Genomic DNA, 22,800 nt, shown 5'->3' on the forward strand with positions numbered 1-22,800 from the left:
TGGAACAGAATATCTCTGGAGGAACAGACACGAATCTGCAAGCGGTGGGAGGGAGCCTGAAGACCGAGGACGAGGAGGAGAAAAGTCAGAGGGGCCGACCAGCACTGCTTTTGGCTATGCCACGACACTGACTGATCATGTCTACACCGCACACAGCAGCAGCAATTAATCAAACAGAAAGGGGAGAGGTTTTTTTTTCACCTAACAAGTTCTTTGAAAAGACAAAACTGACAGAGTTCTAGCAAGACTGTTAAACACAGCACAAACAAGGAATAAAAATTTGTATGTGCAGATATGGTAAGAAGGAAAGAGTATTCCTCCACAAACTTTCATACCATTAACGCAACAGCTTCTCAGAATATAATTCACCAAAACCACCTGGAAAAGAAATGGAAAGCCTGTTATCCACTGAAGATCCTGCCCCAGAAGTTTACCACTTCCCCAGAGGTGCACACACATGGCTGCGGAGAGGCGGGGACAGCTGGGAGGAACGGCGAGCTCAGAGGTGGGTTATGTGAAAGACGAACAATTCTAGAGCATCTGCACAGTCCTGGCCATGAGCTGGGACAGAAGAAAAGATGTGTGGTGTGTAAGAAGAGAAGACCAACCGAAGCAACAGAGCCTTGGAGAGGACGAAAACGGATGGGCACCCGAATTCCGCGACCATGGGGGTGGGAGGTGAGCCATCCCCGCCCTGAGGTGTGAGCTGAGCTGAGCAGGGCAGAGGGTGTGGTGGGCTTGGGAAGACAGGAGAAGGACAGAGGTTCACCCCTTTTCGTGGTAAGACAACGAAGCCAGAGCAACACGCCAGAGGCTCATCCACAGCCCTGAAGGGGTCAAGGGGCGGCAGGGAGCCGAGGCCCCCATTTTCTTCAGCAAGTCCCTACCAGGTGGAGGGAGGGGCAGCGTGGAGCCAGGTCCCAGCCAAAGTGCTCAGGGGGCTCTGCAGGTGAGTGATGGTGATGCTGAGTCACAGAACTCTGGCTGTTCTAGGAGAACAGTGTGGTCAGAAGGACCTGCACCCAAAGCCCCCTAAAAAACACACACACACACACACACACACACACACAAAAACCAAGCAGGACCAGAATGTGCCAGTGTGAAGGGGACGTCTAAAGGGAAGACTTCTGGGGGGTCTGGACACAACAAGGTCTAGAAAGGGTGGAAGTCTACAGTGTGGACCGTAAGGCAGGGTGTCAGAGCAAATTTTTACCATGGCTTGTGGCAGTGAATGCTCACCTAGAAAAGAACAATTTAGTTCCGCTGCCACTTAGTGACTCAGAGCTCCCACAATGACAGTGAGAACTCGTAATGCTGAGCTACCAGAGGGCTGAAGTGACCACACGAACTGGGCACATGCACTGAGCCCCTCTGAGGACAAGGGGACACATGCACTATTTCACCTTCGGCAGAGGAAGGAGTGCAGCCTTTAATGTGGGTTAGAAGAAAATGAGACTTGTAATGAGTTCTTAAAGGCCGAATGTGGCCAGTGTGGCTTGCCAGACCCGCCCCTTCTCTTGGAGGAAGAAGCCTTTGCTGTGGGGTGGCCGTGCCCTCTACCCAGGGCCCAGGCCTTATCCATGAGAGGAGAGAACCGAGCTCTCCACTGTAGGAGAAAGGCCCAAAACCCACACGGACACAGGGACAGGTCAGCCACCTGGGGAGGCACAGGGGTTCGTCCTATCCCAGACCCCTACAGATATAGGCAGAGTCTGGCTTATATCACAGGGCAGCGGCAGGATCGGGGGAGAGCTGCCCCCAATGCCCCAGGCACAGGGCTGCCTGAGGTTTCCAGATGAATGGGGAGGGAGAGGATGGACAGACAAAATGCCACGGTGGGAGGCTTGTGCTGAAGGGGAAGCGAGGGCAGCCCAGCACCACATGAGGGGGCCGGAATGCGAAGGGAGGCCCCTCCCTGGCCCACACAAGCGTCAGGGCGCAGTCCACGCTGCTCCAGAAATGACTGTGTGGGGCAACCAGAGCAAAGCCAGGCCAGCTCCAGGGCTGACAGGACTGATCCGATCCCCCAAGGGCACGAGAGTCAGTGCACCCCTCAGCCCCACGGGCTCTTACACGCACTGCATGGTGTTGCACCAAACAGTCGGAGAGAAACATAAAACAAGAAGCAACAACACTCAGGGAAGAAAGAATACCAATTCTACACCAACTCTTTCAGAAAAGAGAAGAAGCAGGAGCACACCTCAACTCATCTTAGGAGGCCCCGAAAGACATTAAAGACAAGACGACTTCGGGCAGACATCCTTCATGAGCAGAGTTGAAAGGAAAGTCCTTAACCGAACAGTGGCAAGTCACTCCAGCCACGTGCAGAAAGAATGTCCACAGAAAGACCTGTACGAGCTTCACACAGCTTTATGCAACAGTCCAATTCGGGAAACCACGCAAGCGTTCATCAATGGCGACCGGATAAACAGTGTGGTATAGCTCTACAATCCATCCACCAATCGGAAGGAACAAGCTACTGAGGGAGGACTCTCAAAAGCACTATGCCAAGTTGAAGGAGGCTATGTGAAAAAGCACTCTAGAAAAAGCAAAACCATGGGGACAACAATCAGGTCAATGGTTACAACGGAACTTTTGGGCCAATGGAAACGTTCCACATCTTAACTGCAGTAGTGGTGGTTACACACTGTATAAATCTGTCAAAACCCACTGAACTATATATATACTTTCGAAGGGTGAATTTTACTAGATGTAACTTGTATCTCATTTTTAGTGTTTTATTTTAAAATTTTTTTAGTACTTACTTTTGGGGGGGCGGGGAGGGAGACACAGAATCCAAAGCAGCGTCCAGCCTCTGAGCTGTCAGCACAGAGCCCACGTGGGGTTGGAACTCATGAACTGTGAGATCATCACTTGAGCAGAAGTTGGACGCTTAAGCAACTGAGCCACCCTGGCACCCCTATATCTCAGTTTTTAAAAAAGGCCAGCAATTTTACCCAGCTTGAACAAAGAGGCCAACTTTAAAAAAGCAACAAAAGGTCTAAGCCTACAAACATAAGCCAACATTTCCTCTTTGGTGCCCACTGTCATTTGTGTGATGAGAGAGCCTCATTTGACAGCACTATCCAGGACAAAGTGGGGTTAGGAAATGAGACTGTCACCACGGCAAGACAACTTCTGGGAAATCAGCTATTTCTACTTGTCTCCAAACCCTCCTTCCAAAGGCACGGCCAGGCTGCGGCAGGAGAGCAGGCCTGCAGACAGAGGGCCGGGAGCACAGGGAGCATGGGGAGCACACGGAGTGCTCTGGGCGGGCAAGCAGAAGCCGGCGGGGATGGAGTGGGGCGCCAACATCAGCACCACACAGTTGCTTCCCATGAAAGAAACGGGGAAACGGTCATACACTTTAAGAGGACACACAAAGGACACAAAGTCAAATAATAAAATGATCAAAGCAAGATGATCTGAGGGTAAATCCTAAAGACAGACTATGCCACCTTTTGAATCCTACTGATTCATTGGTTTATTCATTTCCGTGTGCAATCACTTATTTATTAACTCAAATATTTGGGTTTCCTAAATGCGCCAGGCCAGGCACCGTTCCTGGTCAGAAAATCCACAAAAATAGCTGCCATTGTGGAGCGTATATTCCAGTGAAGAAGCCGAGCAGAATGAGGACGTCGAACGCACACTACATCAGAAAGAGGTGCTGAGGAGGGGCGTCGGGGCACACCAGTTTGTTGAGCACTGGACTCCTGATTTCGGGTCAGGTCATGATATCACGGTTTGGGAGTTCGAGCCCCATGCTAGGCTCTGTGCTGACAGCACAGAGCCTGCTTGGGATTCCTTCTTTGCTTCTCTCTCTCTGCCCCTCTCCTGTTCTCACTCTCTGTCTCTCCCTCAAAATAAATAAACTTAAAAAAATAAGAAAAAGAAAGAAAGAAAGAAAGAAAGAAAGAAAGAAAGAAAGAAAGAAAGAAGAAAGAAAGAAAAGAAGGAAGGAAGGAAGGAAGGAAGGAAAGGGGTGCTGAAGAGAATGCACAGGAAAAGGAGCACGTGAGACGAGGTGGCGAGAGATTATCAATTTTTATTCTGATAAACAGTGAGACCTTGAGGCTTAGCTGTTCAAACGCCTGCGCAGAAAGTAGCACATGAGCTGGGGCACTGCCCTCAATGAACCCCTAGAACAGAAGTCACTGGCCTAGCAGCAGGCAGGAAGGAGGCCACAGAACCGGAAAGGAAGATTCACACTGTGCGGCAGCAAAACGTTTATTCACCGACCCAGCACACGTGACCTGGAAAGCAGTCCCCGGTCAGAACACACGGTGGTGGATGCTGGTGTTGGCGGCTGCCGGTAGTGAGGCATCAGGAGACAACAGCTTAGAAAACAGGCAGCGGCTTACAGACAAATAAAAGGAACAGAAAAGTCCTAGAATGTGGGGCCTCATATGGCTGTAAGAGCCAAGTCGTTCCAGAACCCAAAGAGCAGACTAGCAAGACCTTTCGGGACCAGGGCCACTAACACACAACTGGGCCAAAGAGCAGACTAAGAGTGTGGCCTTCCTATGTAAGCCCGAAGTGCTCAAGAATGCCTCCATTCAGCTGAAAAAAGAAATCAAGGAAAAACTGGGGGGCGGGGGCAGAGTTAAGAACTGCCTCTGGGAAAAAAATTTTAGGTGAGTTACCAGCTCATGAAACTGGCTAGAACCGAAGACTTTTTGAGCTTTTCAGCAAACTGTCTTGCCAAAGAAATCCTGAGACCAGCCCAAACACATCCTCTGGTCTCCTGAGCTTGCTGACTGAGTTGCGCCACCAAGGAGAGTAGGTCTCCCCCACTACCTGCTGCAGGTATGGACAGAAGACCAGGAGGATGGCCCCCGAGGGTGGAGCAAGGGACCCGGAGGTGGGGTAAGAGGGGTTTCCTTCCAGAGAGTTGACCCAAATTAACGATCTCACCGCCCAATTAGCCCACCGGGTGAGAAAGCTGAGGAGCCCATGCTGTCCGTGGTGGACACTCACCGATGGCTGGTCGAGGCCACTATGCCTCTCCTCCTTCTCCACAGTCCGCCGGCAGTCTGGGCACACCCACAGTGGCAGGTGCAGCACGCTGTTGCCCTTGGGGGCCATAGAAAGGGCCAATTTGCTCGCAGTCTTAATTCCGCTCTCCAAGAATGAAGAGTCTTTCCGCTCACTTCTGCACAGAAGACAATAATCCCCAGCGGGGTAGGGTGGTGTTCTATGATTCATGCCAAAATTAAAAGGAGTCTGAAACAGAAAAAAATATTTCTATTTTCAAAACATGATTCACAAAGCCAAGATCACTTAAAAATACTATATAGTTTTAAAATTACAATGTATGTGCATGTTTATATAAACATCTAATAAGCAATTTGTTGAATAAAACTGTACCTAGTGTTCTAGAAATACACCGTACTTCAAATAAACAGTAGCACCATAAAGAACATCTTAGAAGGAGTTAGAAAATTGTCCACTTAGCCTCTTCACCCAGACATGTTATTATTCTCCCCACGTGCTGAAAAGTGTGCATCTCAATTTCCACACGGGGGACACCAGAACTCTTGACCGTCAGCGGAGTTTAAAGCCACTATTCCAGAGGTGCGTGCGTGCACACGAGGGCTCAGACCCAAGGGAGTAATTCTGGCCTGTATGTGTGCAGATCCCAACCACCTGGGAGGCGGTATTCCCGTTCCAGAGGCGAGATAAACAGCAGGAGCCGGATGGCACCACACATCCCAGACCCAGCCTCCCTTCCAGCTCAGCAGCGGTTATGCTCAATGCATCTCCAGCCACCTGATTTCAACGTCTGCTTTTTCAAAGAGTTAAGATGCAAGATCATGACCCTAGATTCTCTTCAAAACATCAACCATCCTATCAGAAAAGAAAAGTTAGCCCTAAAAATACACAAACAAGCTCCAGAGATGTAAAACAGGCCTAAAGTCACAAGGTCAGCAAGCAGGGGCCAAGATTTTAACCCAAATGAATGTGAGCCCAAGACTGGTCATCTGCACCATAGAGAAACCATCCCAGGAATCCTGCAAATCCTGAGAGGTTCAAGAAAGGCGGACCTGGGAACAGGTCAGCAGGGAAACCAGGCATGGCCTTCCAGAGGCAGGACAGGTGTGCCAAGGGTTCCAAGCCAGAGCACGTGTGGGATCAAGGTGACAGAAACCCCCCAGGCCTCTGTTGCCATCTTCTGCCATGGGCCTCATCGGTCGAAGAGGTGGACAGGGACCCAGGCCAAGGTTATTCAGGCTGGAACTTTGGGGTATTTTACAAAAGTCTCCGGTTTCGGCCAGAGGCTCCTCCCGATACCCTACCCAGCCCTGCCCGGCCAGCAGTCTAGCTCCTCCCTCAGTCCATGGCTCTCTCCCTGCTCTCCTGCACCAAGGCTCACATACGTCTTTGGCTGTGCTTGTTAGCTGGACTGTAAGTGTGCATTTAAACGACTGGCTCCACGGCCACCTGAGTACTCTCAAAAGGCCGCAGTCTCCTTCCCTAAAGCCCCGGCGGGCCAGCAGGTCAGGTGCTTCAACAGGGGGGGCTGAATGAATGAATGAATGAATGAATAAGAGAGTGAAAGACAGCACCACTAACACACAAAAGACCTGCACATTTACTCTTACCTGCCTTTATAACCCAGTGACCAAAACTGTTTCCATCACATATGCAGGTTCCATGGATTTAACCAAACCCAGCTCAGCAGCCATGTGAATGTCTGGGCTGCGAGGGGAAGGAAGTGAGTACTGTATCCCGACAAGTGGCGTTCTAGGAAGCTCCAGACTACTCAAACCACAGAACACCATGGGAGCAGACGTCTTTCTCTGTCCCGACAGATCCAAGAGGTAGAAAGTATGACAATTTCAAAAATCTCACTGATTTAAAACCACCTCTCGTCCCCAGCCTATGGAAAAAAACCCATCACTAACTGAACAGCCACAGCCTTCAGATTGTTCCAGGCCACCTTTTTACCCAGAGAAGGAGGTGCTAGGTTCCAAGGTTACAAAGTCTCCAAGCCAGAGATAATAACGTAAGAGCCAGAACTGACTTGAGGGTAACCACTTCAGTTCCAGATCATCTGTCTGTCCACCCACTGGTCAGCCTGTTCGTCCAGTATTTACTGGAAGCCACCATGTGCCAAGGCACTCGTCCAGGTACTGAGGATGCAGCAGTAACTAAAACAAAGTTCCCTGCCCACGGTGAGCTAATGTATCTGTCAAAGGCAAAGACTACAAATAAGACAGAGAAGGAAAAAATACAGAACATTAGACAGTGATCACTGAGAAGGAGAAAAATAGAGAGCAGACAGGAGTGACCGGGGTTGGGGACAATGCCTTCCCATCATTAAGAACCTCCTCGAGGAGACACCTGATGTCGGTGGCTGGTAGCAGCCACACAGATACCTGGGAGAGGGCCACTCCTGAGAGCAAGCACAAAGGCACTGGGGCAGGAGGCCACAGGGGGAGACAGAGAGGGAAGCGGGGGAGGTTCCAACAGGGCGGTGAGGCTGTATGGGGGGCAAGAGAGGAGATGGGAACAGGGGATCAATCAGGGAGAAGCTGCGTGTTCCCCAGGAGTGAGGCAGCAGTGAAGTCTGCTATGAAGGAAGAGCTGACAAGGAATCAGATGTTGAGGATGAACAGAGGTGGGAAAGGCAAAAACAAGTCTTCCTTGACTGAGTGCAGGGAAGGCTCTGGGATGAGGAAGGCCTCTTCCAGAAAACATCTGAAACACACAATGTGCCAACATCCTGACAGGCTAGATCACAGATACACCTGCAAGTAGCCCAGAGGTCCTGCTGGTTCCAGAGAGACACCGGACTGGCGAACTCAGACTTAAGCGCCGGCCATCCAACGGCAGGAAGCACTCCTCCACGAAGAAAAAAATCAGCAAGGGTGCAGGGCTACAAGGAGGATGTCATTCTAACAAGGGTGAAGTGAGCTAGGGCCCAAATGCTAAGGCAACACAGAAACACACACAGCTGCACATCTGGGAGACAAGCACTGCAGGCGTGGGCAGCACATGCGGGCGTCGGGCGGGGTGGGGGGGGGGCGAGGGGCGGGGGGCGGGGGGGGGGGCGGTACAGGACAAAGGCCAGGGGCACCACCAGAGACGGGGGCAGGCAGGGTTGCCCATGCGGGCAGTGGGAAGAGGCTGAAGGTTTCTCAGAAGGACATGGTAAGACCCAGTGTGCATGAACACTGTTCCAGGCAGTTCCAGGAGCAGGCAGGAGCCATGGAAAAGCAGAGGTGTCTGATTTAGGAGCACTGAAGGCAGAGCCACACGACTTGCTGATGAACCCAAGGATGTGACGAGAACAGGTCGGACCACCAGGGCAGCAGTCGTGCCAACAACAGGGCTGCCACACACAGCTGGAGGGCTAGGGCCGTGGCAAGAACCAAAAGTTTGCTATAGATGTTGTTACACATGAATTTCGTGTTAAACATCCAGATAATGTGGCGAGTTTGTTTTGCACAAGTAAGATACTTGGGAAATGGGTTGCGACTGAATATGTAATTCTGGGTCACCAGCGCGTGTGGTATGTAAAGCCATGAAGGCAGGCCAGATGATCCACGGAGAGAGGGAACCAAAGTCAAAACTTGTCAACACTTGGCCAACTAGTATAAAGCTAGTCCTCGAAAGATGCCAGCCTCTCCTCTCCACACCGTTCTCAGACAAAGCGAATAACAGAGACTATAAGATACACACGTGTGTATGCTACAACACGTGACTAAAATTCAAATTAACCAAACACTGGTGCCTTGCCCCATGGTTATGCTCCTAACTATCTGTGATCAAATGTAAGGCACACATATAAACTCCACTGATTCCCTGAAAGGCATTTACAGCTGTACTCAAGTATAGCCGACGTAGGAGAAGCTGAAGATATGTGAGGCGTCGACCTGAATACTTCTGACATACGCACACACCCATGAAACCACGGAGATCAAGACAATGAACACTGACCGTCGCCCCCAGGTTTCCTTGTGCCCCCTGAACTCCCTCCCTCCTGTACTCACTCTCCTCCTGCCCCCATTCACAGGCAACCACTGGACTGGGCTCTGTCTCTACCGATTACTATGCAAGTCCAGAAGTTCTATCACACGACATAATGTCTTTCGTCTGGCTTCTTCTGTCAAGTACCGTTATTTGGAGAGGATTCCCAGGTATGTATCAGGACTTTGTTTCTTTTAATTACTGAGTAGTACTCCATTACGTGGGTAAGCCACACTTTGTTTTTATCCATCCTCCCATTCAGAGACATTTGGGTTATTTCCAGTTTCTGGCTATTTACAAACAGTAGTCGCTAGGAACACTCATGTACAATCTTGGTATGGACACATGCTTTTGTTTTTCTTGGATAAATACCAAGGAATAGAATAACTGGGTCATATGGTAGGTGCATGTCTAACTTTTAAGAAATTGCCAAATTATTCCCAAAAAGCAATGTTGTAGATTTCCAGTAACCCACATCCTCATCGATGTGGTGAGCTGTTTTCATGGTAGCCATTGTAATGACTGTGTAGCACTGTCTCACGGTGGTTTTCCTTAAGAGTTAATTATGTTAAATATTTGTTCACAGGCTTATGCAGTATTTATTCAAATCTTTGGCCTGGCTCAAGGTTTATCAATTTTATTACTTTTAAAAGAATCAGCTTTTGGTTTGGTGGACTTTCCATATTTAACAATTTTTTGTTTTGTTGATTTTTGCCTTTATGTTATTATTTCCTTGTCTTGGGTTACTTTGGGTGTAACTAGCTCTTTGATCTGCTTTCTTGTGGTGAGAGAACAAGTCACTGAGCCCTTTCTCTGCACAAAGAGGTGATTAGTGTTCTAAGTGTCCCTATAAGCAGCGCTTTGACAATGATTTATAAATTTTGATGTGTGGTGTTTCCATTCTCATTAGGTCCAAAATACTTTATAATTACCCTCTTTTTTTTTTTTTTAATTTTTTTTTTAATGTTTATTTATTTTTGAGACAGAGAGAGACAGAGCATGAATGGGGGAGGGTCAGAGAGAGGGAGACACAGAATCTGAAACGGGCTCCAGGCTCTGAGCTGTCAGCACAGAGCCCGACGCGGGGCTCGAACTCACGGACCGTGAGATCATGACCTGAGCCGAAGTCAGTCGCCTAACCGACTGAGCCACCCAGGCGCCCCTATAATTACCCTCTTGACTTCTTCTTTGGCTCATGGGCTATTTAACGTGTGACATGATTTCCTTGCATGTGTAGCTAAGTGTCTTTCATCTGTGATTTCTAATATAATTCCACGTAGTCAGAGAAGCTGCTTTGTACAATTTGAATTCTTCCAAATTTATCAAGACTTTTTTGGGGCACCTGCGTGGCTCAGTCAGTTAAGTGTCTGATGCCTGATTTTGGCTCAAGCCATGATCTCATGGTTTGTTGAGTTCGAGCCTTGCATCGGACTCTGTGCTGACAGCATGGAGCCTGCTTGGGATTTTCTTTCTCTCTCTCTCTCTCTCTCTCTCTCTCTCTCTCTCTCTGCCCCTCCCTGGCTCATGCACACTCTCTCAAAATAAATAAACATTAAAAAAATGACTTTTCATGGGCCAGAATATAGTCTATTTGGTAAATGTTTGACATTTACTTAAAAGAATGTGTAAGTGCGCTGCTATCGTTGGGTAGAGTTTTCTGTAAACATCTGTCAGGTCAGGTCGGCTAACAATGTCATTCAAGTCTTCTATAACCTTAGTTATTTTCTGTTTACTTGTTCAATCAATTACTGAGAGGTGTTAAAAACTCCAACCATAATTTTGTATGTATCTATTTTTCCTTGAAATTCTTTTTAATCTAAATTTTAGTCAGTTAACATATGATACAATATTGGTTTCAGGAGTAGAATTCAGTGACTCATCACTTACATACAACACCCAGTGCTCATTACAAGTACCCTCCTTAGTACGCATCCCCCAACTTCCCTGCATCAACCCTCAGTTTGTTTTCTATCCTTAAGAGTCTCTTGTGGTTTCCCTCTTTTCTCTTTTTCTCCCCACTTCCCATGTGTTCATCTGTTTTGTTTCTTAAATTCCACATATGAGTGAAATCAAATGGTATTTGTCTTTTCCTGACTTATTTCTTGTAACATTTTTCAGCATTTTTCACACAACTAGAACAACCTTAACATTTATATGGAACCACAAAAGACCCCCAAAGAACCAAAGTAATCCTGAAAAAGAAAGCTGGAGGCATCATAAGTCCAGATTTCAAGCTATATTATAAAGCTGTATCACCAAGATAGTATGGTAGTGGCACAAAAAAAACAGACACATAGATCAATGGAACAGAACAGAAAACCCATAAATGGACACACAACTATACGGTCAACATCTTCGACAAATCAGGAAAGAACATCCAATGGAAAAAAGACAGTCTCTTCAGTAAGTGGTGCTGGGAAAACTGGAGGGTGGCATGCAGAAGAATGAACCTGGACCACTTTCTTACACCACACCCAAAAATAAACTCAAAATGGATGAAAGACCTACATGTGAGACAGGAAACCATCAAAATTCTAGAGGAGAACAAAAGCAGCCATCTCTTTGACCTCAACACAGCAACTTCTTACTAGACATGTTGCAGAAGGCAAGGAAAACCAAAGCAAACATGAACTATTGGGACCTCATCAAGATAAAAAGCTTCTGCACAGCAAAGGAAACAATCAACAAAACTAAAAGGCAGCCTACGGAATAGGAGAAGGTATCTGCAAATGACATATCTGACAAAGAGTTAGTATCTAAAATCTATAAAGAACTTATCAAACTCCACACCCAAAAACACACAATGCAGTTAAGAAATGAGCAGAAGACATGAATAGACACTCTTCCAAAGAAGACATCCAGATGGCCAACAGACACATGAAAAGATGCTCAACATCACTCATCATCAGGGAAATACACATCAAAACCACCATGAGATACCACCTCAGACCTATCAGAACGGCTAAAAGGATGCAGAGAAAGGGGGAACCCTCTTGCACTGTTGATGGGAATGCAAACTCCAGCCATTCTGGAGACCAGTATGGAGGTTCCTCAAGAAACTAAACATAGAACTACCCTATGATCCAGCAATGTTTTCCCTTGAAGTTCTATCAGTTTTTCATCCACATACTTTGAAGCTCTGTTATTAGGTGCAAAGACATTTAGGACTGTTACGTCCTCTTAATACACTGACCCCTGTATCAGTATGAAACTACTCTCTTTGCTCTGGTATCTATTTTTCTGATACTTAAAGAGCCACTCCAGCTTTTTACTTACATAAGGCAAGGCATGTCTTTCCCTATGACTTTACTGTGTACATCTCTATGTTTACAGCACATTACAGCAGAAAGCATATAGCTGGGACGTGCTACTTTTCCTATCTCACAATCTTTTAAAATTGGCATGTTTGGGGCGCCTGGGTGGTTCAGTGGGTGAAGCATCCAACTTCGGCTCAGGTCATGATCTCACTGCTCGTGGGTTCGAGCCCCACATTGGGCTCTGTGCTGACAGCTCAGAGCCTAGAGCCTGCTTCCGGTTCTGTGTGTGTGTCTCTCTCTGCCCCTCCCCTGCTCAAGCTCTGTCTGTCTCTCAAAAATAAATAAACATTACAATTTTTAAAAATTTTTTAATTTAAAATTGGCATGTTTAGATCACTTATATTAAATACAATTGTGGATATTAAATGGATATTTAAGTTTATAAAATTTATCACCTAATTATTTTTCTAATGACCCATGTGTTGTTTCCTTTTCCTCTTTTTCAGCTTTTTGAAAATTGAGTATTTTTTATGACTCTATTCTATCTCTTTTGTTGAACTGTGAGCTACACTTTTCTGTTTGAAGTGGTCACTTTAGTGTCATGGTGTACATTTTTACTTACCACAGTCATCAAGTAAGACTTTACCACTAAACATACAAGAATCCTACATTCCCCTCAGCTGGCCTTCATGTTACTGTTGTCAGACATTTTCCTTCTACACGTAAGTCTCATGGTTTGTTGCTGCTTTTGCTTTATTATTAGTTTTTAAGATTTTATTTTTAAGTAATCTCTACCCCCAGCATGGGGCCTGGGGCCTGAACTCATGACCGAGAAAAAAGAGTTGTCTGCTCCACTGACTGAGCCAGCCAGGCACACCACTGCTCTTCTTTTAAACAGACAATTGTAGGGGCGCCTGGGTGGCTCAGTCAGCTGAGCGTCTGACTTGGGCTCAGGTCAGGATCTCACAGTTCGGAGTTCAAGCCCCCCGCTGGGCTCTCTGCTGTCAGCACCGAGCCTGCTTGGGATTCTCTGTAGCCCGCTCTCTCTGCCCCTACCCCATTTGCTCTCTCTCAAAAATACACATCAAAAAACTGGACAACTGTATTTTAAAGTAATTTAAAACGTATTTTCTGCATACATTGACAATTTGCAGTGTATTTCTTTCTTTCCGCAGACTCACATATCCACCTGGTGACATCTGTTCTCTACCTCAGAACTTCCTTTACCATATTTGTGATGGAGATCCACTGGCCGTGCATTCTTTTGGCTTTTTACGTCTGAAAAAATGTTGATCTCATCTTCACTTTTAAGCGACATTTTTGCTGGTTTGCAATTCCAGGTTATGCTCTTGCCTTTCTGCACTTTAAAGCTGTTCTCTCTCCATCTCCTGGCTTGCGCCGTGCCGTCTTTATCTTTGTCCAATACATAATACATCTTTTTTCTAAAATTATTTTCTTAGCGTGGATTTATTTTTGAGAGAGGCCGAGCATGAGTGGGGGAGGGGCAGAGAGCGAGAGAGACACAGAATGTGACGCAGGCTCCAGGCTCCGAGCTGTCCGCACAGAGCCCAATGTGGGACTCGAACCCACGAACTGTGAGATCGCGACCTGACTGAAGTCGCTCACTTCACTGAGCCACCCAGGCACCCCTAATGCATCGCTTTTCCTGACTGCATTTTTCTTTTAACCGTTGTTTTCCCTGACACAATGATGATGTGTCTTGGTGTAATTTTCTTCATCTTTCTTATGCTTGAAGCTTACTGAGCTTCTGGGATCTGTGGGTTTATAGTTTTCAACAAATTGGACATTTTTCAGCCATTATTCCTTCAAATGTTTTTCGTATTCCTCATTCCCATTCTTTCTCTCAGGGACTCCAATTACGCATACACAGTGGGCCCCGGGAAGCGGTTTCAAAGCTCACTGATGCTCTGTTCACCCCCGCCCTGCCCTGCAGGCTTCTCCTTCATGGTTCTTTTTGGATACCTTCTATTGCTATCTCCTCAAGTTCCTTCACCTCTTCTGCTGCAGCATCCAACGTGTTCAAGTCTAGAAGTTCACCTGGGTTTTCTTTTATTCTGTGTTTCCTTTTAACATGCTCATGCTTTCCTCTATCTGGCTGAATATACAGAATATAGTGATAACTGCGTTAACATCTAGCTAATAATTCTATCACATGTGTCATTTCTGAGTCTGTTTCTATTTTTCATTTTGTACCTCATTATGGATCGTACTTGCCTGCGTCTGTCTCTGCATGCCTCATGATTTCTGACCAGATAGTCTGGACACTGTAGGCTTTACCGTGTTAGGTCATGGGTATTGTTTTACGCCTTCAAATATTTCTGAGCTTTGTTCTGGGTCATAGTTGGGTTATTTGGGAAGAGTCTGGTCTTCCCAAGGCTTGCTTGTAAAACTTGGGAGGTGGGATCAGAACACCTTTTTGTTTGTTTGTTTGTTTGTTTTTTAAAGATCTAACTGGCTTTATTAAGTGATTCGTGCATCAGGCAGCATCCCATTGGGAAGGTAGAGATGCTCCCAGGATGAGAGCACCTTCAATCTGCCCCACTACTGAGGCAATACCCTGGGAGTGCACTATCTGTGTGTTGCAAGATTCCCCCACTCTGGCTGTGGGCACACAAATTGTTTGGGGCCCTGCATGAGCTCCAAGGACTGTTGCACGACTCCCTTCCTGGGTTCTTTCCTTGGCACGCAGTTTCCACACATGCCCGTGCTCATCCGTACACAGCTGAGTATTCAAGGAGAATCCCACGTGGTTCTCCAAAACTCTCTTTTTCTCTTTGCAGCCCTCTCTTCTCTGGTACTCTGCCCTGTAAATTTACTTTGGCCTCCCCACCCCAAGGAAACCACCAGGTTCTCTTTGGGCTACTCCCTCCTTTCTTCCTGAGCCACGGCCTGCAAATGCTCTCAAGGCAGTAAGCTTGGCCAGTCCTTAGCTCGTTTAGTTTCTCTGTCTCTCAGAGATCACTGTCCTGTACTGCCTGCTGTCCAATGTTGGAACAATGCTGTTCGAGATAGTCTGTCCTTCATTTAACTGGTTTAAGACAGGAGGATAAACCCAGTCTGGTTACATCAATATTCTTTAAAAATAAATGTACAAGAATAAACACTAAATAAGTGTTGTCCCCCTAATCCTACACACATACAGATAAAATGTATTTATATAAAGGCATGTTATTGATTTACTTACTTACTTCAGATCCTATGTTGTAACCCAGACGTTTTTCCATAAGAGAATATATTTATTCCTAAATTGGCACTCCTGCTGAAAACACTTGCAAGTGCCACGGACACCTGAGATCTGCACCTGTGACTTAAGACACTTCAACCTTTCTCAGTAAACTGGTTTTCTACTCTGTGGTACAAGCCGTCGTTTGTGGCCAATGTGTATATATGTAAGAAAGATACCAAATTCATTTTCCTGCTAGGCTTACACTCTAGTTTTAAAAGTAATCTCCAGGGGTGCCTGGGTGGCTCAGTCAGTTACGCATCCGACTTCGGCTCAGGTCATGATCTCACAGTTCGGGAGTTCGAGCCCCGCATCAGGCTCTGTGCTGACAGCCCAGAGCCTGGAGCCTGCTTCAGCTTCTGTGTCTCCCTCTCTGTCTGCTCCTCCCCCACTCATGCTCGCTCTCTCTCTCTCTCTCTCTCTCTCTCCTTCAAAAAATAAATAAAAACATTAAAAATATATATAAAAAAATAAAAATAAAAGCAATCTCCAAAAAAGAAACTCCAAATGCAATATGAAAAACTCAGACTTACTATTTAAAGACTTTACATGTAGGGGCGTCTGGGTGGCTCAGTTGGTTAAGCGTCTGACTCTCGATTTCAGCTCAGGTCACGATCTCTGCGTCATGAGTTCAAGCCCCACATCAGGGTCCACGCTGACAGTGTGGAGCCTGCTTGGGATTCTCTCCCTCTCTGTCTCTGTCCCTCCCCTGCATGTGCTTGCTCTCTCTCTCTCTCTCTCAAAATAAATAAACTTTTAAAAATAAAGACTTTACAGCTAAACTTATTATAGACCCAAAGAAAATACGGCACCTTGGGCATAATAGCACTAAAGGTGGTCAGGTAATAATGGCACATCTCAGGTCACACAGCCCAGGGAAGGCTAAAGCCAGGATTCTCATGTACACAAAACACAAAGCAAACATGCCTGTTTTTGTCCCGTTAACATCTCCTGCCTCAGAGACTATACAGCGGTCTCTTCCTGACTGGTCCCCAACCCACACATCTGTCTGCTTTCCACATATCCTCTACTTCTGTCAGGATGGCTTCTCACACTGCACATGTGACCAGAATATTCCTCTGTTTTGAACCCTTCAATAGGTCCCCTGCCTAAAAGGATCAAGCACGACATACAAGGCCCTTGTCACTTAGTCGCTGCAGAATTACCCAGCTGAAATTCCTTAAAATTCCAAACCTCTGCCCCATTCAACTGTGGGGCCTCAGTACACGCCATTTCCAATCCTGAAACACCAATCTCCCGTCCGTTACCAGGCAGCTGTTAGGCACCCTTACAAACCTCACTGGGCTATCATTCTTTTTCTGTGAACTGTGCTTTCTTCCAACTTACTCCCCACCCCTCAAGCAATACAGCCCCACAGAGTTAATTACCCCGATTCCTGTACCCCCTCTGTACTTGACACGACTACCTTATGCTTTCAAATGTCCATCTTCTCATGACACTCAAGAATTTTTAAGTCCCACAAAGCACCCAGCATCCAGCAGGCACCCAGTAAATGCTCAATGACAGAAATGAAGCCGCTACTCCACATCATCAATTCACCTTCGGTCTCCCCTACTCCCACCGCCACTTTCCTTGCTCAGTTCACACACAATCTTTTGTGAGCTACCTGTGTCCAGGGATGACTGCATGTGTGGTCACTAAAATATCTATAGTCTTTTCTGCTTCCTTTCTGAACTCAGCTTTCCCAAAGCACATGCAAGTTCTGTAAGCAAGTGGTACTACTTGGGAAATAATTACTAACATTAATATTTAAGTTCTCTTCCAATTAGTTACCATAAAATTGCTAACAGAACCATGAGTTAGGTGCAAAATTATTTAAATATTTTAATGTTTTGGAACATGTAATTTATATAATCGCAGAGAGTAAAATATTTTTAGCAATTTCAAGACTTCAAAGGTGCTTCCTAAAAATTCAATAAACATTAATTACTGATTCCCTATTATTACATTATGATAGCATTCTTTTTACAGCTAATGTGGAAGTGAGGTTTTTTGTGTTTTGTTGTTTGTTTTAGGATTTACTTCAATTTCAGTTTATATTTTTTAAAAAGTAGAGAAAGCCTAAAAAAATCTGCAACCATTGGTTTCTTATAGCTGCTGGTCAACCTTCTGACTGGGCCTACCTATGAATGCCCAGTGGTTCTACAGAAGTCAACAGGGTGGCTTTGCGCACTAATGAAGGCACAGTGGTACCTGCTCTCTGCCAGAAACTATAGTTATATACAATGGTTTTAAGCATGTAACTGTTATTAATATGGTCTTTGTATATACAGGAAGTCCTCTTTGAAGTCTAGTAAGCAATGCAATGACTGTTTTGATTCTGCTTAGCTGGACGAAGATAAATGTCTAAGCAGCCTCGGAACAAGTCAGGATGCCGGGGCGAGTTTAGCGCCACTGCTCCGTCATCTGGCACATGGCAATTCACACATTCAAATGTTTACAGAATACCTCAGGTCTCTGCATTTAAGCTCCATATGGCAAAAGAGAAAAAGAACTTGAATTTATTAGTAGCAGCAAATCAGACAGTTAAGAAAGACTCACGGCCCTGGAAATATGTCTTTCTTACATTCTTTTTCACCTATCTTGAAACCACAAATCACCTACTGTGATCAAATGACATGCTGATATCAAAGTATACTAACTTCTCTGGCTATAGTTTGCACCCCGTTTAAAATCTGAAAATTCCAGTAACCAGTCATTTAGTACAGGGTGCTAACAGTCTTTACAGCAATACCCAGATATCACCAGAGGGGAAGAAAAAAACCCATGAATAGAACAGAAACTGGAAAGGCTTTGAGTCAGACACTGTAAGTGGGATAGGCAACACTTGAAAACTGAGTGACTGAGGTAATTCCAAAGGTAGCCACTCAACACACTCCGCAAGCTCGTCACCAACATGGCCCTGCTGACCTGGGCACCCAGGCCAGGGGCAGCCCCCTCCGTCCACCCCACACCCGGCCACAGGGAGGCACCTGGTGCCAGGACAGCCACACCAGAGACTAGCCAGTGACCTAAAATAATAACCACAAAAAGTACTTGCCTTTTGCAGAATCCCCAACTTCCCATAACACAGAATGTGGTGATAACACTGAGTTGGCCTCCAGGATTGTTACTAAAACTGTTATGGTCCAAGAAATTCACAAGGCAGGGAGAGGAGGCACAGAAACTTTCACTGGAGGGCTAAGAGTCCGAAGGAAGAGGGAGGGGTGCCTCCCGGCAGGAGCTGCAGAAGAAAGGGAGCAGAGGTGTGGAGAGCAAGCTGAGGGGAGGCAGAGCAGAGACTTCCATGTGAAGCAGGTGCACAGGCGGGCAGCAGCAGGAGGCGGGGACCCACCGGATATGTAGCCTTAACAGGGCACCCTGGCCAGGTGATCAGGCGCCTGTCAAAGCATCTGGTCCCCGTGGGTCTCACAACGAGGGGAAGGGCACAGACCTCTTGCTGAAACTGCAAACATTTAAAGGCCACGACAACACTCAGCGCTGCAAACAGCACTGCAGAATGATGATGGTGTGAAGTCCTAACGACCTGTTTGAAAACCCACTGGCAGTTTGTTTCCAGAGGCTCCAAGCCGTCTACCTGGAGCTGTGCCCCTCGGCATGCTTACCCAGCACACGCCTCCTCGCCTAGGTGAGACCTCTGCTCACGCACCAGGCCCCGCCATCTGCTTGAGGACTCTGTTCTGTGGATTCTCCCCTCCATTCTTCGGATCATCAATCTTTCCTTCTTTCCTGCATCATTTCCATGAGGATACAAGCACACTGTTACCACTAGGCTGAAGACACAAAACACCCTCCTCGGGACCACACTTCCACCTCCAGCTGCTAGGAACCTCTTTTCCTTCCTTTTCAACTCCGTTGGAGCTGTGCACCCCAGCTCTTTCTAAGAGAAATTAAATGCAAGCCACAAATGTGAGCTATGCAGTAAATTAAAACACACACACCCACACACACACACACACACACACACACACACACTAACAACAATGGTGAAAACAAGACAGCACTTCACACCTATCAGAAAGGCCAAAGTCCAAGGCACGTGGGTGAGCAAGTGGGGCAACAGGAACTCTCGTTCACGGCGGTGGGAGCGCAAATGGTGCGGCCACTTTGGAAGACAGTTTGGCAGCTTCTTACAAAACGAAACATGCTCTTACCATACGATCCAGCAATTATGCTCCTTGGTATATACCCAAAGGAGCTGAAAACTTTGATCCACACAAAAAAAACTTGCATATGAATGTTTATAGCACTTTTATTCAAAATTTCAAAACTTGGAAGCCACCAAGATGTCCTTCAGAACGTGAATGGATAAACTACGATCCATCCAGACAGTGGAATATTACTCACACTCAAAAGAAATGAGCACCAAGCCAGGAAAAGACATGGAGGAACTTTAAATGCACATTACTAAGGGAAAGAAGCCAATTTGAAAAGGCTACATACTGTATGATTTCACGTACAGGACATTCTGGAAAAGGCAAAGCCACAGAGACAGTAAAAAAAAAAAAAAAGAAAAAAAGTGGTTGCCAGGGGTTGGCGGAGGAAGGGAGGTACAGGAGGAGCCCAGAAGATGTTTTAGGGCAGTGAAACCACTCTGCATGATACCGTAATAGGGATACCTAGCATTAGACACTTGTCCAAACCCAAAGAATGTACACCACCAAATGACCCAATGGGAACTATGGACTCTGAGCTAATGATGATGTATCAGTATAGGCTTACCAACTGTCACAAACGCCCCTCTGGTGGGGGATGCTGACTGTGTGGGGGCGTGCGTGCGTGTGTGTGTGTGACGACGGAGGAGGGGTACGTGGGAACTCCCTGTATTCCTTGCTCAATTTTTCTGTGAATCTAAAATTGCTCCAAAAAATGAAGTCTATTAAACCCCCACTCCAAAGAAAAAAACCCCACAGGTGAATGCTACTCACATCATATTTCACTCAGTAACACCCACAATATTCTATCAAAGGTAATCCATTTAAACTATTAATGAGATGTTTCGTACTCTTTTCTCGTACCAAGCCTTCAATATTCGGTGTGCACTTGCACACTTAGAGCACATCTCAGGCGTTCCACGGCCACACACAGCCAGGCACCTCGGACTAAAAGGTGCAGGGCCATGCTCACTCTCCAACCTGCCAGTAAGGCTCTTGCTCGCCACCAATCCTCCAGCATCACACTGGACTCCACCGACAAAAGGCACAGGGGTTCACTCTCTCCCATTGGATGGTCTTTCTTCCACTGGCCTGCTGGTCATCACACCCTCCTGATGCTTCTGAGAACCCACTCCGACCCCAGATGTCGTGACTCCAGGCAAAGATGGCTCCACACATTCCCCCAGACCAGGACTCCTAACCTTAGGGTCAGTTCCCAGCCACCTTCTCTGCTCTGTGTTCAGTTTGTGCCTCAGGCTTCTAGCAGGTTCCTCCTTTCAGAGAAGAGACCTTATTTCTTTCCTGGTAGCTTTCAGGGAAGAGGTGTAGAATCAAATGCCTTGACCCCAAGTCCTGGATGGCCCTATAAGCGGGGACAGGGACTGAGAAGTGGGGAAGCCGGGCTTCAGTGACAGAGGCGGAGTGCAGAAAGACCGGGCAGAATAACTCCCACTGCCAGTTAGCTCCTAACTGCGTCTCAAGAAGCATGTGTCGCTTGTATCACGAGAAAAGCAAACTTTCCTAGAAAGACTTCTGGAAGCTGAAAGGGTAGGCCAGCTGGTGGTGAGAAGGGGCCCTCACGTTCAGTGCTCGCAAGGCATTCGGGTCTGGCCCTCTCTGTCCTTGCTCAGTCAGGATCACAGACGCCATCTCCTCTGTTGCCTAGGTGGCCTGCCAAACTGTTGACTACACCACTGGGCACTGGTGCACTGGAGGGGCCAGCAGACAGAGCCCGGTGCCCGGATGACGGCATGCCACCCACATGTGACAGACCCCGACCTGAGGCTAAGGCCCCTCCCTCCCGCCAGCACAACCCCAGCCCATGTGGATTCCAAACTGGCACAGGAACAGCATCCTCCATTGCTGATAGGGACACCCAGACTATGTATCTGCTGCTCCAAGGCTCTGGTAACAAACTTTAACAATTTTACCAAGAGACAAAAACTGGTAACAGAAATCAGTTAAGGAATGGGAAACTGACATACCCAGAAGCAAGAAGATTCAGGTACCTTCATTTGATGTCTCAAGTACAGAAAATTTTGCATTTATATAAAGTGAAAGGCATTTAACCACATTATCAGAAATTCTAAAAATGTTCTCTATTTCATTTTCAGTAATTTAATAACTAGAATCTCATATTCTGATGAAAAACAAAGACTGTATATTCTTTTTTTTTTAATGTTTATTTATTTTTGAGAGAGAGAGAGAGAGAGAGAGAGAGTGACCGAGCACGCACACAAGCCAGGGAGGGGCAGCGAGAGGGAGACACGGAATCTGAAGCAGATTCCAGGCTTTGCGCTGTCAGAACAGAGCCTTACACGGGGTTCGAACCCACAAATTGGGAGATCAGGATCTGAGCTGAACTCAGATGCTTAACCCACTGAGCCACCCAGGCACCTCTGTATAGTCTTTAAATATATGTATAAGCATTTTTTCTGGCATTAAATAGGAGATACATGTGATTATGTATAAAATCACATCTGTGAGATACAATGGTCAACACCATATATAAAATAAATGGCTGAACAAAAACAGACTCCAAAGAGCTTTTGAAATCTGTATTTTTAACGCTGACAATCACACCTCAATTACAAATAGCAGCTTAATTCAAAAACAGCACAGTCTTCACCTCACACACGCTACAATGGCTTTGCTCGAAAAGACAACAACAAACAACAGGTGTTGGCGAGGTGTGGAACCCCGTGCACTGTTGGTGGGAATTGTAAACAGGTGCAGCTGCTGTGGAAAACAGGCCGGGGGTCCCTCACAAAATCAGAAACAGAACTACCATGTGACCTAGCAATTCCACTTCCGGGCATGTATCCAACGAAAACGGAAACACGAGCTCAAAACCATGTCTGCACCTCCACTTTCACTACAGTAGCAGCTACAAGAGCCAAGGCATGGAAGCAGCCCAAGGGTCCATTAATGGAAGAACGGAGAAAACACAATGGAGCACTACTCAGCCATAAAAAAGAACAAAATCTCAACACCAACGGATCTCGAGGGCATTATGCTAAGGTGAAGTAAGTCAGAAAAGGACAAATCCCATATTGTTTCACTTACATGCTGAATCTAAAAAACGACAATAAAAAGAACAAATACTGAGCTCAGACAAAACAGACTGGCAATGCCAGCGGCAGGGCTG

The 22,800-nt window shown here is 46.5% G+C and overlaps 1 protein-coding gene across 8 annotated transcripts in view; it reads right to left on the reverse strand.

Annotated features, from left to right (window-relative positions):
- FAM193A (family with sequence similarity 193 member A) overlaps nucleotides 1-22,800 on the reverse strand; it is a 162,543-nt gene that overhangs the window by 86,103 nt on the left and 53,640 nt on the right. For 3 of the 8 annotated variants that reach the window (XM_042937066.1, XM_042937065.1, XM_042937067.1), the window contains exon 2: nucleotides 4,981-5,226. In XM_042937066.1, the coding sequence (XP_042793000.1) occupies nucleotides 4,981-5,208 (228 nt within the window). In that variant the 5' untranslated portion in view covers nucleotides 5,209-5,226. Of the gene's footprint in view, nucleotides 1-4,980; nucleotides 5,227-18,538; nucleotides 18,722-19,103; nucleotides 19,423-22,800 lie in introns of those variants that run through there. The other 5 variants (XM_042937064.1, XM_042937068.1, XM_042937061.1 and 2 more) reach the window with 5 other exon arrangements.

Source organism: Panthera leo, chromosome B1 (genome assembly GCF_018350215.1).
Source record: "Panthera leo isolate Ple1 chromosome B1, P.leo_Ple1_pat1.1, whole genome shotgun sequence".
Taxonomy (NCBI): domain Eukaryota; kingdom Metazoa; phylum Chordata; class Mammalia; order Carnivora; family Felidae; genus Panthera; species Panthera leo.